Source organism: Podarcis muralis, chromosome Z, assembly GCF_964188315.1.
Source record: "Podarcis muralis chromosome Z, rPodMur119.hap1.1, whole genome shotgun sequence".
NCBI lineage: Eukaryota > Metazoa > Chordata > Lepidosauria > Squamata > Lacertidae > Podarcis > Podarcis muralis.
Window position 1 is genome coordinate 15,035,740 of NC_135673.1, and position 16,181 is coordinate 15,051,920.

Sequence of the window (16,181 nt, forward strand, 5' to 3'; positions counted from 1 at the left end):
ACGCCACTGTCGCCAACTGTTGTTAGACCAGAGGGACAACTGGCCTGATCAAGCATTAACATCACTTAGTATTCTCATCTCTTACTTCTAGTTTCTGGATTTTTAAAAGAATGAAACTCCAAATAACTGTTATTGGAGGTTGGTCCCATCTATCCTCTGTAACCAAGATGATAAAATAATGGAAAGGATGGTTTTCATTTTCACTCTGAGCCTTGGAAGAAAGGTTGTGATCTGCCCCAATTTCATCTTCAACTTAAGCGGGATGTGATAAAGGGGAGCAGTAAAGGCATCCTCTTCTATTTGTTTATTGGTTAGCTTTTCTAGTAAGGCTGTTTCCCATACTACACCCTTGTGCAAATTAATTGAGACAAACAATGAATTTAAGTAGTTTATTGTACAGTACAAAACTCACATATACATGTACAAAACTCACATATATGTACATTAGTAACGGATATGACCTCCGCTATTTTTAAGCAGCATTTGAACATGGTTTGGCAAGGAGTCTACTAGTTTCGAACAGTCATTGTTGATTTTCGGATCCCTGTATCACACTTGAATCAGCGCCTGAATGAGCTTCTCCATAGTCGTACAGTCTACAGCACGGAGGCGACTTATGAATATAGCCCACCAATTGTCAATGGGATTTACATCTGGGGAATTCTCTGGCCAATCAAGTACCTGTATTTGCTGCTCTGTCATGGATTTATTCACCACTTTTGATGTGTGACAGGGGGCTAGGTCCTGCTACAATATCCCAATACTGTCAGGATACCTCTTTTCCAGCTCTGGAATAACTCTCTTTCGTAGAACCTCAACATATTGTGGCGAGCACATCATTCCTTCTATTGGCTGCAGGCTTCCAACACCATAATGATCAACTGAATTTTCATGTTTGTTCTGAGTACAGGATTACGAGTAAGATAGAAAACATGTTTTGTTTCAATTAATTTGCACAAGGATGTACTTGATACCAGTGTTCCGTGTTTATTCCTGACAGATCCTTCCAGTGTCTGGCTATGATGTTTCTGGCTGCTCAGGGGGTTATGAGCTCTTTATAGTGTGAGTGGGCATTGTTATCTTGGAAGATGTTCAGTAGGGCCAGTTCTGGGGTGACTTCTAGTACCTGTTTAGTTATTTTGCTTATTTCTTGTATGACTGCCACCCCAGCCTGTCTCACCACCAAGGAAACATAACAAGTGAATAGAAAGAGAACCTACCCAAGTGACACTGACACAAAAACCCGGCACATACACTAAGTAAAAGAACATAAGCTTTACCACCCCACCCCCTCTCCCCTCTTTTCTTCCCAACCCTATACTGCATATAACACCAATGTCTCACAACAAATGTAACTGATCTGTAGAAAACAAAACCTGAAGAAAGAGACAATGAATGTGCTTTTGTAAACGAGGAAAATCTTTAATAAAAATTATTTATATATATAAAAAACTAAAGTGGGATGGATAAACTCCTCCTACATTCAGTGTGTGGGGTTTTTTTTTTAAACACACACAAACACACAGCAGAAGTGGGAGTCGTTTGGTTATGAGGACAGCATTCAGAAATAAGTCACAAGACAGAAGAATTTGCTAAGTTGTAAACCCATTTTGTCAGCAGCAGCAGACTGGTGCTCCTCCATTTTGATTCTACAATGTTCCTTCATCAAAAATTGGCCCCTTCAACTGCCATGGGCTTGAGAAAGCCACTTGACAAGTTTTGTCACAGTCAAGACAGTTGAAAAACAGAACTGAGTCTGAACTCAGCTCTCATGTGCTTCTGAGGGTTCAGTGGGTTCCTCCCATTGTTAAATCTCTCTGCAACTAAAGATACTGGGCATTTACCTTTGGAAGGAAGTAGAAAGTCAATACAGGAAAGAATTGAAGTCCATCTAGTAGAAGTACAGGTGCTGTATTTTGCCCGCATATAACCTCCCACACAACACCAAATCTATTACAGCAGTTTGTGGAGTTCTTCAGTAGTGCTGATTGATGAGAATTCAGCTCCATACACTCCACTCTCTTGCTCAGCTTACCATAGCAAGAATACATTGTTCAATATTTAATTAGCCTTTTACACTGTTTTAATCCAATTAACCCAGCATACTGCCTAATGCGTACTATTTAGGTCCTCTCAATAGGCTGAGAATGGGCTCCAACAGGCAGAGCTAGGGGTGGGGGGGTGGGGAGTGATCGCTGGGAAATAGCACTGCCTCCTCCAGCAGGGTCTACTCATCTCCAGAATAAAAAACAAAACAAAAAGTAGATCACTTTGCCATCAACCTACTGAGCCCAGTGTTGTCTACACTGATTTGTAGTTACTCTCAAGACTGCACTCACTGTTCTATTCAAGATCCTTTTAAACTGGAGGAGACCTTCATGCTGGAGTTGTAGGGTGAGGACTATCATCTTGACCTGCTTACATGGATCTTTCATACCCACAGCATGAAAGACCTTCTTGGAAAGTACAAGGGGAGCAGTAGATAACTTCAGGAGAAAGCATTAGAACAAAGTCATCAGAGGCACTAAAAACATCAGCCCCAAAGCACAAAATGATTAACATAACCAACAACATTTTATGATCCCTTTCGGTTCACCTTGCCAATAAATTCCTATTTCCATGAACTGGTTGGTCAATCCAAATTGACCTCCACCTTTTAAAGTGCAGTATTTTGGTCAAGGACAACTAAAAAGTGTACCTACAGCCTATGAATGGAGTCCTAGAGAATTCCTGCTCACTCCTATGAAGGGCATGTCCTCAGAGGGCTTAGCCTACATATGCAGCAGAATACTTGATTTTAACCTGCAGGAACTCTTTACTGGTGACTTTATTATTTACAGAGAGAAGTGCTACAAATGTGCTCCCCACTACACAGTCTGAAGTAGTTCTGAGGACCTCTGATTTATTCTGCTGCAGCTTGTAAGAACCTAAGAAGAGCCCTGCTGGATGAGGCCAATGACCCATCTAGTCCAGCATCCGGGTCTCACAGTGGCACAGCCCCTTCTGGGATGCCCGTAAGCAAGACCTGAGTACAAGAATACTCTTCCCTCATGGGTGCCATCTCCTAGGAGCTGAGCCCTTTTGCCCTCCCAATTTTTGGGGGAGGGCCCCTAAGAACAAAAGCAGCAGAGGCGGCCAAGCGTGGCGTGGCTTCAGTAGCTGGCTTCTCCTCCTCCAGTCATGGAGCGGAAGGAGCAGGGAAACAGACCCTGATGGTGGCAACAACAGCAGCAGCAGCAGCAGCAGCAGCAGCAGACACGGCCATTGAAGCTGGGCTGCCACTGCACTGCTGCCACGTTCGGCTCTGCCCCCAGCTCCTCCAACATCCTGACATCATGTACCACGACACACTCCCCCATTCACCTTCAGAAGCTGGCGCCTCTGTCTCCCCTTCCCTCTGGTTTCCAACCACTGGTATTCAGAGGCATACCACCTTTGTCAGCAGAGTGAGAACACAGCCTTATCCACCTGTTTAATCCTCTTATAAAGCTCTGCAAGTTGGTTGCCATCACCACCTCCTGTGGGAGGGATCCAGCTGTAGATTCTGCCACAGCAAGCTGCAAATGTTTTAGTTTTATTTAAAACATTTACACCCCACCTCTCTGCAAGCAGAGCCCTAAGCAGCTAAACTGAAAGAGAAAATGGATTTCTACAAGTGTTAGTTCTCTGGCTGTATAGCTTCATTTCATAAGTGAATGGCCGAAGAACTTTGGTGGCAAAGTTAGACATTTGCCTGGTTGCATTTTCTAACATATTGACTGCCAAAGCCAACAGCTACAAATAATGTATCCATCTATAATGGGAGGAAGAAGAATTCCTGGCAAGCATAATTGTTGCTAAAAATAAAAAGGCACTGGCAAAAATTTGGGAGGGGATTATGCGATTAGAAGGGGGAACTGGGCTGCAAGGGGGTAAAAATTCACTGGCAAGAAGAGTCTGATAAAAAATGCTGATGCTCAGACTTTTAGAAAAGAGGCCCTGTGTGACATGCTCCATGGCTGAAATAGCTTGATTAGCCTTTTAAAACTTACCCTCCCACATTTGGCACAGAGGGATTAAGGTTTCCTATAAGAAGCCACTGGACTTGATTGCCAACCTCTGTAGGAGTGAAATGGTCAGGATATTCACCCTCATGTAATGGGCATGCAGGACATTTTAAAACATATTCTTAAACCCGCATGTTATTTCTAAATATTTAATTGTCTCTGCCACAGTGAGCACCATTTGTTCAAAACATTTATTGAAAAATAAATGAAAGAGCAAAAAGCAGGATCAAATCCTGCTGTCCTATGAATTCCTATGAATTCCTATGAAGTCCTATCAAGTCCTATGAATTTCTATGCAGTCCTATGAAGTAGTAGCAGCAGCGGCAGCAGCAGCAGCAGCGGTATCCCCCACTGCTGGGATCTTTGCACGAAAAGCATCCCATTGCCAAATGAAGCAGACTGGAGGGTGGTGTGAAGTCAGCCCCGGTGCATTTCTCCAATTCCAGACCCTACTTGACAAGAAAAGAAAGGAGTCAAGTACCGATGCTTAACTGGGATGGGTCAGGGCTGTTTCCAAAGTGTCTGTGCTGAAGTTTTCCCAACAGAAGGCTTTTCTGCTTCCTCTCAGGTTTGAAATGGGATGCTGGACCACTAAGCATGTCCAGCTCACTGTCTTCTACTCAAAAGTTCCTTTCTGGGTAATTTACATGCTTGCACCTTCAGGCAGTTTCCAGGGTTAGAGTGGTGCTTTGTGCGCTGGAAAAACATACACCAGGCTCTCAATCTTGTTCTTTAGAAAACAGGAGAGTCACAAAAACTGCAAGGCCCCTGCAGCAACCGCTTGATCCAATCAGGATCTGAAAATAAGAAAACGGGTTGTTGGAGAACTAATGAGGAAAGGCGATAACGAAAGAGAAGGCCAATCATGAGACAATAGGGGGAAATGCCTCACAGTACAGTACACAGAATACTACCATATTTTTCCGTATGTAAGACTAGGTTTTTTAACTAATAATAATGTTTAAAAGGGGGATAGTCTTATACACGGGGGCAACCCCCCCCCCATTTTCTTAATTTTGAGTCTTATACACGGGGGCATGTTATACACAGATAAATACTGCCTAAAGTGTTTTGAAGAAAATAATCTGGGGGTTAGGGTGGTGGGAGGCTCCACAAAGCACATTGTTCTGCGGTCACAAATATTCTTCACACATGTAATTATTTGCAAACTGTTATTGGGGAGCACAGATTTGCTTCAAAATATATTGGACCAAAGAAACAGCATTATGTGCAACTTGCCTTTTCTTTCATGGATGACTTCAGTCTCATTATGATACACAAAAAGAGGATGACCCCCCATTCCAAGAAGTGCAGCTTCTGGAATGCTATCTCAAGTGGATTTTGAAATGGAGAAATGAGAATCTATGACCTAACAAAAAGGTCAAGGTAAATCAATATCTGGGGTGTTTAGGCCTCACCCAGCTGATAGGAATGCTTGATAGGTGCCTAGGGTGGATCAATGCAGAGCCTGCATCTTTGCCCAGATCAGAAACTCAGCCAAACTCAGCTGCATTATCCACTCCTAGGTCTAAAGGAAAGAGCTCACCTTCTGGGGTTGGATTCCGGGCGATGCTGTCACGTAGCAAGCATCTTCTGTACACCAGGCTTTGGCAGGCTTGATAGGTAAGAAAGCACCTGCAGAAGTGGCAGAAGTGGGAAAAGAATTATGGAAAGGCCTTTGTGGTTAAAAGGATCAGATGCTTCTCGGAATGCCATCTGTGCCACCCTTCGGATCATAGCTGGAGGACATGCAGCCCTCCAGATGCTATTGGACTCCAACTCCCATCAGTCCCAGCCTGTAGAGCCGACTGTCAGGGTTGTTGGGAGCTGGAGTTCTGTAGAACTGCACAGGTTCCCTAGCCCTGTTTCAAATCATACCAAGAAAGGAAATACTGGACTGGATGAAATTAATTGAATTCTGCTCCCATGGGAATAAGCAGGACGAGTAATGAGTAACTTGCCCAATAATTTCAGTGGGGCCTAAGATGAACTAACTTAGTCTAGATCCAAACTCTTCTAAACAGAAATCACCAGTTGGATGTAAATGTATAACACAACTAATGAAAGCAAATCAGATTATCCAAGACTAGTACAGGAAAAGTATGAATTTCTTGACTGGGCAGGAAAGCAGGTAAGACACATAATTCATCTCTTCTATAAAGTGGGAAAAGAACACATTTAACCACTGTAGCTACAATGATATGCTTGCCTCCAGATCTCAAAATTCAAAATTTTGTCAAGCAAAATTTCCACTAGTTCTGCCCTGAGGCTTCAAGATCAGTTTTGATAGACTGGGCACAGAATGTTAGCATCTTTTAGCAAATACACTCAAAATAATGATTCAGATGACATTATTTTTCAAACATTGTTGGCATGGTAGAACTATCCTGCATAATCTGAGGTAGTGATGCCAGTTACCCACCTTACTTAAACTAGCTGGCCACGTTGCCCACCTACCAGGATTTGAGACTACCACATTGTTGGTTTACACACATGTTTTTAGGGGTATACAAAAGTTTTTAAAACGAGTACATTTGAAAATACTGGGAAACTGTATCAAAAAAATACTACATCACTGTCAGGGAGGCAATCGGGAAACACTAGTTTCAAATCAGAACAGCCAAGATTAAACGGCACATTCAAAGGCTTACAAGTCTATAATGACAGAAACTTTGGTGGAACAGAATCCATTTGGTCAGATATACCACAGGTTTCAAATCAATCTGGCAGCAACAAACAATTCTCCAATAGAGTTTTACTTGAGCACAGGCAGGTAACATACTCCAAATAGGCTCAATATTTAGCTTCAGCACTTGTAGTTTCATGGTCAGATTTCGATTCCTATCCCTTTGGCTAATTTCTTTCAATTTAATGAATCTATACCCTTTGTTTCAGCCCATCTTAGGCTGCCGAAACAGCTTCTTGAGATAAAACACATTTCACACACACCAAGAAACAAGCACAAAGTTAAAGCCATTTTAAGTTCTGACACAATTTTAAAGACAGTTTGGGGTGTGTGTGCATATTTATAGGTCTGTCCAAAATAGCACAGGCTGGGAAACACCTCTTGGTGTTGAATGCCCACTTGCCTCCCAGGAACCTCAAAAGCGATACAGTGGTACCTTGGGTTAAGTACTTAATTCATTCCGGAGGTCTGTTCTTAACCTGAAACTGTTCTTAACCTGAAGCACCACTTTAGCTAATGGGGCCTTCCGCTGCTGCCGCGCTGCCAGAGCACGATTTCTGTTCTCATCCTGAAGCAAAGTTCTTAACCCGAGGTAATATTTCTGGGTTAGCGGATGTAACCTGAAGCGTATGTAACCCGAGGTACCACTGTACACCACATTCCGGTGTCTGTTGTGAACAAGATGGCAATGAGGGAAGTGGCAAAAGTTAGGCACTCAGGCACACAACTGCCAACAGGCTGAAATAGCATTGAAAAGGAATTTCAAACAGTCTGCCTAAGAGCCATACTTCTCCAGCCCTTGCAAGCAAGCACCCTGCCTGTTTGCAGACTTTCTCAGGCAAGCAGAGATCAACATGATTCTAACTCTCTGCTCCCCTCGGCATGCAGAAAGGCATTTCACAGCCACTGATAAACACCTGCCCCCCTCCCTCCACTTGGCTAAATCAGAAAGAAGGGAACCTGACAGCGCTTGCTTGAAGTTGGGCTTACCTGAGCCAAATGTGTCCGTTGGAGCAAACTGCCTGCTTGCGATCTGTGAACGGCAGGATCTCTTTGCACAAGCTGCAGTGCTCTGGGAAAGTCTGTTTGTTCATTTTCTTTAAGATATGCCCAATCAGCACCTGGGAACACACAGCAGCAGCAGTCAGTAGCAGCACTTATAGGAAGAGACAGCTGCCTGCTGAAAGGTGGGGAAATCTCACAGGAGTTGTGAGGCGGGCTTTCTGAAGAACACAAGATGCAAAAGCCCAAGCCCTGCTTAAAACGGAATACAACAGAATGAAAAAGCAACAAAGGCGTCTCAGGCATGCAAAATGCAGAGTGAATGACTTCTCCGCATGCCGCTCAGGTAGTCTGAGGAACTTAATTGCCCTAACCCCCCACACATTTCGGAAGAAAACTGATGGTTGAAGGTAAATCGAAAAGAGAGGAGCTTTGCCTCAAAGCGCATGTTACCACTCAAGAGAACATGATAAAATATTTTTGAACACTCTTTCTTATGTCAGCAGAGTTTCAAGTCTTAGCTACTTAGGAAGCTGCAGAAAAATACGGGATTGTGGCAACCACGGCACTGCACAATTGTTATTTATGTAGAACCATCAATGGAGGCAGGGCTCTATGGACCACCTGCTCCCACATCAACCAAGCAGAAAGATCTTTTGCTGTGGCTCTTAAGAGTTTTGCAATCATCACAGATTAAAAAGGAAACAAAAGAGACGGCTTCTTCATCTGGGGTATCCCAAGCTGGGGAACTCTCCTGAAGTCAGGAGTGGTCAGTAGGGCAGGGTGGTAGTGCTTACCTGGCTTCCAAATTCCAAGGTTGCTGCTAGTTAACAAGAGGAAGAAGGGAGGTTGGCATGGTGCAGGCATCAGACTGGTTGCACCCTCCCAATGCCAACCTCCTGGCCACCTGCACCCTTCCCCTGGTACCTGGCAACGATCTTGGTGTTGGGAATCCAAGTAAGCCTTGCTGACTGCTCCAGCCTCAAGGAAGCTTACCTGGCCCCCACTTTATCATCTAGAAGGCATCAGCTTCATACATTTTTATTCTCTCAGACACTGTAACAGTTTGTACTTTAAGATCGTAATGGAAGGAATATACATTTTAAAACCACTGGAATTGAAGTTGGTGGTTTTTTTTTTACTTTCCAGTTTAATTGCTATTCTGTGTACAGGCAGCCCCCTGTTTATGCACATTCAGTATGTCTGCTCATGTATATGCGAATCGCACCGAACCTGGAAGTGACTTGGAAATGTCATAAAAACATCACTAAAAGGGTTGGATGAGGGCAGAGCAGGGGTGGAACATGGTGTTTGCAGGCTTTTTCGATGGGTTTCAATTACACCCCATTTCATCAACGTGTGCAGTGCCACGGAACATAACTCTGCGTAAATGGGGGGCTGCCAGTATTGTGCTAATTATGCTATTTGTTACCTTCATTTGGTTTATTGCATATTTTATTACTTTATGTTTACAACTGTACTGTAAGCACCCAAAGTTGAATATTGTGAAGGACTGTATATATATACAGTAATGAAAGTAAGTAAATAAGACATAAGCAAAAGGTCAGGTCCCCTGCCCCAAGGATCTTACAATCCGTATGTCAACTGGAGAGGCAGCAGGGGAAGGCCCTAGCACTCCCTCCTGAAAAGTGTGATGTTTTGACTTCTACAAATATTTACTGATTTTATTTAGGATATTAATATACCACTGGGTAACTCACAAGTTTTGAAAGCAGTTTATTTGTGAAAAAGTGGCTTACAAGTAGGTTTCAAGAAAGTTGATTGCAGTCCAGTTTAGCATAAGTAAGCAGTCTCCTCTGCCTTACAGACTGTCTATACAGGTGCCACTTGTCTTGGGGGGCCCAGCAACCCTTTCCCACCCCAACCCCGCCAGACCAAATTCAGTATCAGATAATGCCCAGGCCAGGAGGACAAGGCAGCTCCTGCCACACAGTTCTTTCCTCAGACAGGTGATTTGATGGTAGTTAGAATCGTCACAGAAGGGGAGTGACGCAGAGTTGACTGTGGTAGTTCTGGCCTTAGCAAAGAGCACCTCCCCTTTGCTCCCTGATGAGATCTGGCATTAGATCAGATCAACAAGTCCACGATATTTACAGAAGCCAGTAACAGAAGTTGTGATCCTCTGGCAGACCCTCAAGAACTATTAGGAATCCAAACTATAACTTGCTAATATTGGCAGGTGGGACCTGCTTTCTTTGACAGCAGCACAGTCAGTGCTACCAGATCTGCCCAGTGAATAAGGACAGATAAACACTGAAGGGCATCAGAAGCCTGCACCAATGACCTAGACACAGTAGCCTTTGACTTTTCCAGATTAGAGACCATCTTTTTAAAATTTTAATATGCACCAAGGTTTACAGTTGGCTTTTGAATTGTGGTTTGTTTGTCACACATAACAAGAAACTATGGTTGCTTCACTGATTGCACAAAGAGAGGAGCAAAGTGAGAGAAATGGGGCTGTATGTGCATACATGAAGCTGGTGCATATCCTGGTTTCTTAAGCCAGGATTTGATAGGGCAAACTAAGCCATGCTATCCTACTGCAACCCAACAGCTTTTATGCTGGGATGCACTTACCCTTGCTGTCCTGTCATCATAACTTTCATCAGACATTAAGAAGTCGCAGACTCCCCTCGTGGGAATGCTGGTGTTCTCCGTAATCCATGTGTGCAGGTAGACTTCGCCCAACACTTGCTTCATATGTTCCCGTGTCAAATGCATTTCAACTGCTTCAATCTGAGCTTGGATTTCAAGAAGCTTATCTTCCATTGGCTCCCGTCCTCCTATGTCACTGGAGTAGACAAGAGAGTCATCTGCCAGATCATCCACATCTGCTCCTCGGATTATGTCACTTGGATTCTGCTTGCTGCCCTGTTTTGAAGTGCCTTTGTCTTGTTGATGATCTTCACTGGTGCCCATCCCAGGGGAATGTGCTATTAAGACTTTTGTGTCCTCATGGGTTGGCTTCCACAGGGCCTCAGAGGGAGCCTTCTGCAGTGACTGGTACAAAATCCGCAAGAGAAACAGTTTAAAGCGCCAAAAATAAGTGGACCCAAAGCTCTCAATCTTTTTCTCCAAGGCTTCCTGTAGGAATCGTGGAATGTGCTTATCTTTCAAGATCTTCCAGCGGACAAGATCCGTGAGGTCAACCTGCTTGAAAAGGTTTTGGACAGATGATTCTAGCAGCTGGGCTGCTGCCTCCTCAAATGTTTTAAGAGTCACAAACTGGACCTGGTAGCTCTTGGTGATAGGGTGGAGGCCATTGGTCATGCCTTCTGTGGTCACTACCGCCAGGTACACCCCACATGGGCTCACTGCGATCCCGTGAGTCCGCACAGAGCCAAGCACTTCAGACAACTTTATCAGCTGGTGCTCAAATTTCAATGCAACATCCGTGAAGATGGGAATCAGCTGCCTGACCTTCCCATCAATAGAGCATGTGTAGACAGTCCCATTCTGTTTGTCTGTTGTCATGGAAATGATTGGGAGAGAGTGGAGCCCTGTAACATGTGAATTATGAACATTTAAACCTGCTTTGGAGATTAAAAGAAGACACCAGAACACATAGCATCCTCTTGCGGCCACCACTAAGCTACAGCTGCATTTCTGATATGGGTGGTAGAGAGAAATGCTCTTGATGCTGTGTACAGGCAACTGGTCCATCTCTTGCCACAAAACCACCGGTTGCCTGAGGGTGAAATAGCCCTTGACTGCTTTAAGGTTGACGGGGAGGATTTTAACGGGTCCAAAAGCACTCCCAACAATGAGACCACTCATCTTCCTATTATTGTGCTCATATTCCCACCATGACAATACGCTGGGGGAAGTGATTCCTGATTCAATAGTATTGCAAGAGGTAATTGATTCCTTGCCCATAAATGGGAGCTGGAACTGCCAGATGGCAATATTGCCATTGTCAAAGATTCCAGCTAGCAGCACGCTGCCCACATCCCGACACTCATTATTATGCTTCACCTGCTGGGTGGTGCAGATTCCAGACCATTCCATGCGCACCAGGGTCTGCATGCTGTGCCTTCTCTGGAATTCGGAGAAGTCCCCTAAATCCACCCTGGGACCCTCACCCTTACAAAGCCGGTAGCCGTTCTCAAACAGGCGCTCTCCATAGAGCTCAGTCAGGTCAACCAACTGCACCCACTGAAGTCTGTCAAGGTTAGCGTGGATGGTCAACCTGTTGTCCATGGTTAATGCTGCCAGGAGGCACCTGCTGTTTGCATCACAGCCCAGCGGAGACCAACTGGAGTATCTGAAACCTCGCATGGACGGCAGCGACTTCCCTTCGGGGTTAAACACCCTGTCCAACATTAACGTCTGGCTCACGGTTGGATCCTTAGAACTGGCAAACTTTTCCTTACATTCAGCAGCTTCCTTTTTTGAACCAACCTGAAAAAGAATAAGTGTGTTAAAAAAAATAACAATTAAACATTTTACTAGCTTGTTCAAAATGAAGGCTGGTGTAGCAGCTTAAAGGTATTTAAATGAGCTACTTTTAGCAAAAGCCTGGTGCAATACTGGTGAAAACATCTGATCAAGCAAGCTCTTGCCACAACTTTGAACACTCTAGCATTAAATACCGTAAGAGCAGCCCAGTAAGATCAGACTAAAGACCTATCTTAGGGAGGTCCAAATTTTTATACCAAGTGGGCGGCTGTAGTAGTTTGACATGGAAACTGTGAGCAGCACACTGCATGTGGCCCTTGGGCTGCATGTTGGACCACCCTGGCACAATAGCCACCTGCTGTCATTGTTCCCCTGCAAATGGTGCAGTATTCAGAAGCCTCTGAGCCTGGAGGTAATATAACCATCATGACAAGTAGTCACTGATAGCCTTATTCTCCATGAAGTTGACTAATCTCCTTTTAAATCAGTCCAAGTCAGTGGCCATCACTACACCATGTGACAGCAAATTCCATAGTTTAAGTACATGCTGCACCAAGAAGTCCCTCTTTTTGTCTGTCCTAGTCTCTCACCATTCTGCTTTACTGCATGACCCCATTGGGTTCTATTCTTATGAGAAAAGGAGAATATTATTATAACTTATTCTTATTGCCCACCTTTGCTCCATAAAGAGGCAAAGGCAGTTAACAATGATCAAAGTAATAGAAATTATAGAAATACAAACTGTTATATTTAGCACATTTCCTTCTGGCTTTGTAAGAACAGAGCAATAGCCCTCCTGGATCAGACCCAATGCCATGCAATTCAGCATTCTGGATTGTATTACAACTTAGTTCTACTCAGAATACTCACTGAAACTGATATATTTATTTCATATTTTATTTATCTCATAAAATTAATACACTGCTTGATTGCTTTTTAAAAAAACAAAACCCTAAAAGCAGAGAGGACTAAAATACATTCATTTTATGGGATCTACTTTAAGTAGAACTAAGTTGGATACATTCCTCTGTTTCGTGCTGCAAGCAAGCCAAGGACACTCAGAAGTAGGATATGAAGACAATCACATTCTCGTTTGTCCTTAACACCCGATACTTAGAGGCAGTTATCATGACCCCATAGCCCTATCCTCCATGAATCTGTCCAGTCCTTGTCAGAAAGTAAGACATTGTCAGAAAGTAAGCCTTGTCAGAAAGTAAGCCATTGCTGAACATCAGATGAAATAAAAACATTTCTAGCTGCCTGCCCAAAAGTCAACTGGGATTGGTCCAATCTAATCTTATTTGGGGAGAGAATTCTACGGCCAGTGAGCTGCTGAAGAAAAGGCCCTGCCTGGTATTCCCAAACACCAAAACCTGTTCAGAAGGTGATTGTAACCTATGAGCCATTGCAAATGAGAGGAAGAAGTCTTTCAGATATCCTGGCCCCCTTGAAGAGGGCCTGGAAACAGAAGCCATTACATTCCTATCACCATCAGTCCCAGCCACACTGGAAAATGGTCAGGGATGATGGGAGCTCTAGTCTAGCAAAATCTGGAGAGCAGTAAGTTTCCCATTCTTGATTTGACTAAAAGTCATTTGACATGAGCAGGAGGGAGGGACTGTGGCTTTCATTTAAGAGCCCTCTTACCATCTCTCCCCACGCCCAATCGTTCAAGAATGAGACGTGCAGTCAAGCCCACATCTTGCAGCAGTAAGTTCCACATGCTGGCCATGCCTTGTTCTAGATATGTAAAGCATGGAGGTGCACAGACTTCAGGTTTGTGGGATCTACTTTGTTTTAGTTTTTTTAAAAAAAATAGAACTCTGAGTTAATAAACCAAACCAGCTATGATGTGGAAGACAAGCACAAGAAAATCTGAGCCCGGAAATGAAAAGAATTCCTAACTTTTCACCCCAAAATTCACTTCTGATTACCCAAAATTTTCTTCGTTTCAGTAGTAGCAAAGGGTGGGACTCATTTCACTGCTGCTGTTAAAACACCTGAAATCCTTCCAGAATTATTGCAAACCACCCAGAGATCTGGTGGTTCCACCTGGTATGCAGGCTAAGACCCTACCTGCCCGCAGACTGTCTCGCCAGAGTGGTGCATGCTCTAGTTATCTCCCGCTTGGACTACTGCAATGCGCTCTACGTGGGGCTACCTTTGAAGGTGACCCGGAAACTGCAATTAGACCAGAATGCGGCAGCTAGACTGGTGACTGGGAGTGGCTGCCGGGACCATATAACACCGGTCCTGAGAGATCTGCATTGGCTCCCAGTACGTTTCCTAGCACAATTCAAAGTGTTGGTGCTGATCTTTAAAGTCCTAAACGGCCTCAGTCCTGAATACCTGAAGGACCGTCTCCACCCCCACCGTTCAACCCGGACACTGAGATCCAGCGCCAAGGGCCTTCTGGCAGTTCCCTCACTGCGAGAAGTGAGGTTACAAGGAACCAGACAGAGGGCCTTCTCGGTAGTGGCACCCACCCTGTGGAATATCCTCCCTTCAGATGTGAAGGAAATAAGCATCTATTCTATCTTTAAAAGACGTCTGAAGGCAGCCCTGTTTGGGGAAGTTTTTAATATTTAATGCTGTACTGTTTTTAACATTTGATTGGGAGCCGCCCAGAGTGGCTGGGGAAACTCAGCCAGATGGGCGGGGTATAAATAAATAAATTATTATTATTATTATTATTATTATTATTATTATTATTATGATCTATCATGTGGTGTAGTGGTTGGTGTTGGATTATGGAAGAGGTGCAGGAAACCCTTTTCATCCCTTCATAGGGAGGATATGGCAGTGGTAGATGGGGCCAGAGGACAAGTGGGCAGAGCAGCAACAACAAAACTTTTGCACGTTCCAGTCATTCAAACATCTGACTTTTCTACCCAGGCAAGAAAGAGGCAGTTTGAAGGCACATTTCAGTGAGGCAAAAAAAAGGTGTGGAGCAGGATATCTGAGGGGGTGTGGCCTGAATAGGGGGTGTGGTCTAGGGAGAGTTCCAAGGGCCAGATTGAGTGGGGCCTGGGGCCACATTCATGCTCGTGAGCCTGAGGTCCCCTAACCCTGGACTAGGATCTGTAAGACTCAAATCACCACTCAGCCACATAAAGCTCATTAGGTGACCTTGGGCAAGCCTCTGTTTCTCTTTGCCTAACCTAACATGCTGGATTACTGTGAGAATAAGGATCGCTTACTTCATTAAGCAGAGAGTGGAAGAACCATGTTAAGCTACTTTGCTCCCCTTGCAGAAAAAGCAAGGTCTGCATGCGATTCCTGCATTGCAGGGGGTTGGACTACATGATTGGGGGGGGGGGTTTCCCTTCCAACTCTATGTCATTTGAGAGCACAGGCTGCACTTAACGTTAGTCCTACTGAGAGCGAACTCCTTTAAAACAGACACACCTCCGCATATTGTGGCGGCGGGTTCCGCTGGTTGATCATGCACACGCCGTGCATGCCTAGACGCGGCCGCCCATCCCACCCTGCAGCGGTCGCCATCCATTGCCCACCTTGAGGTGACAAGCGGCGGCGGGGGCCGGCACGGCCGTGCGGTGGATAACGAGGTCAGCGCCGCTGCTTCCACCTCCTCCTCCTCCTCCGCCGCCGCCCTGGACGTCGCTGAGCTGCTCCAGGACGGCGATGCTGCGGGCTGTGCAGACCGACACGCGGTGGTCCTCGGACCAAGCCAGCGGCTCCACACCGCTCACGCCGTGCTGCAGCCGCACTGCCGGCTCGCGACGCACCGCCGTCAAGCGGAACCCCGCGCTGCCGCTGCTCGGTCCCGCCGCCTCGTCGTCTTCCTCCTCTTCCTCTTCTTGAGGCGGCTCAGCCTCCTCCTCGTCGTCGTTCCCCTCTGTCAGCGGCGACGCTGCCGGCTCCACTGCTGGGCTTCCCTCAGCTGCCGCCATCGCCATCTTATCGCCGCCTTAAAGGCCGCGCGACCCTCCCCTCCACCCCCGCGACGCTCCACCGCCGCCAACCGTCACTGACCACCATCCAAGCACAGAGAGCCCATGCGCCGC

General features: G+C 45.2%; 1 protein-coding gene across 2 annotated transcripts; it reads right to left on the reverse strand.

Moving 5' to 3' along the window:
* Positions 1-375: 375 nt before the first annotated feature.
* GTF3C4 (general transcription factor IIIC subunit 4) lies at positions 376-16,171 on the reverse strand. Of its 2 annotated transcripts, none has more exons than XM_028716091.2 (5): positions 15,669-16,171; positions 10,333-12,156; positions 7,723-7,853; positions 5,593-5,681; positions 376-4,843 (listed from the first exon to the last, which is right to left on the reverse strand). In XM_028716091.2, the coding sequence occupies exons 1-5, from the start codon at positions 16,071-16,073 to the stop codon at positions 4,779-4,781; spliced, it is 2,514 nt and encodes an 837-aa protein (XP_028571924.2). In that variant the 5' UTR covers positions 16,074-16,171; the 3' UTR covers positions 376-4,778. The 2 variants fall into 2 exon arrangements, with proteins under 2 accessions (XP_028571924.2, XP_028571925.1); XM_028716092.2 differs by lacking the exon at positions 15,669-16,171 and adding an exon at positions 15,562-15,642.
* Between the last annotated feature and the right edge of the window lie 10 nt (positions 16,172-16,181).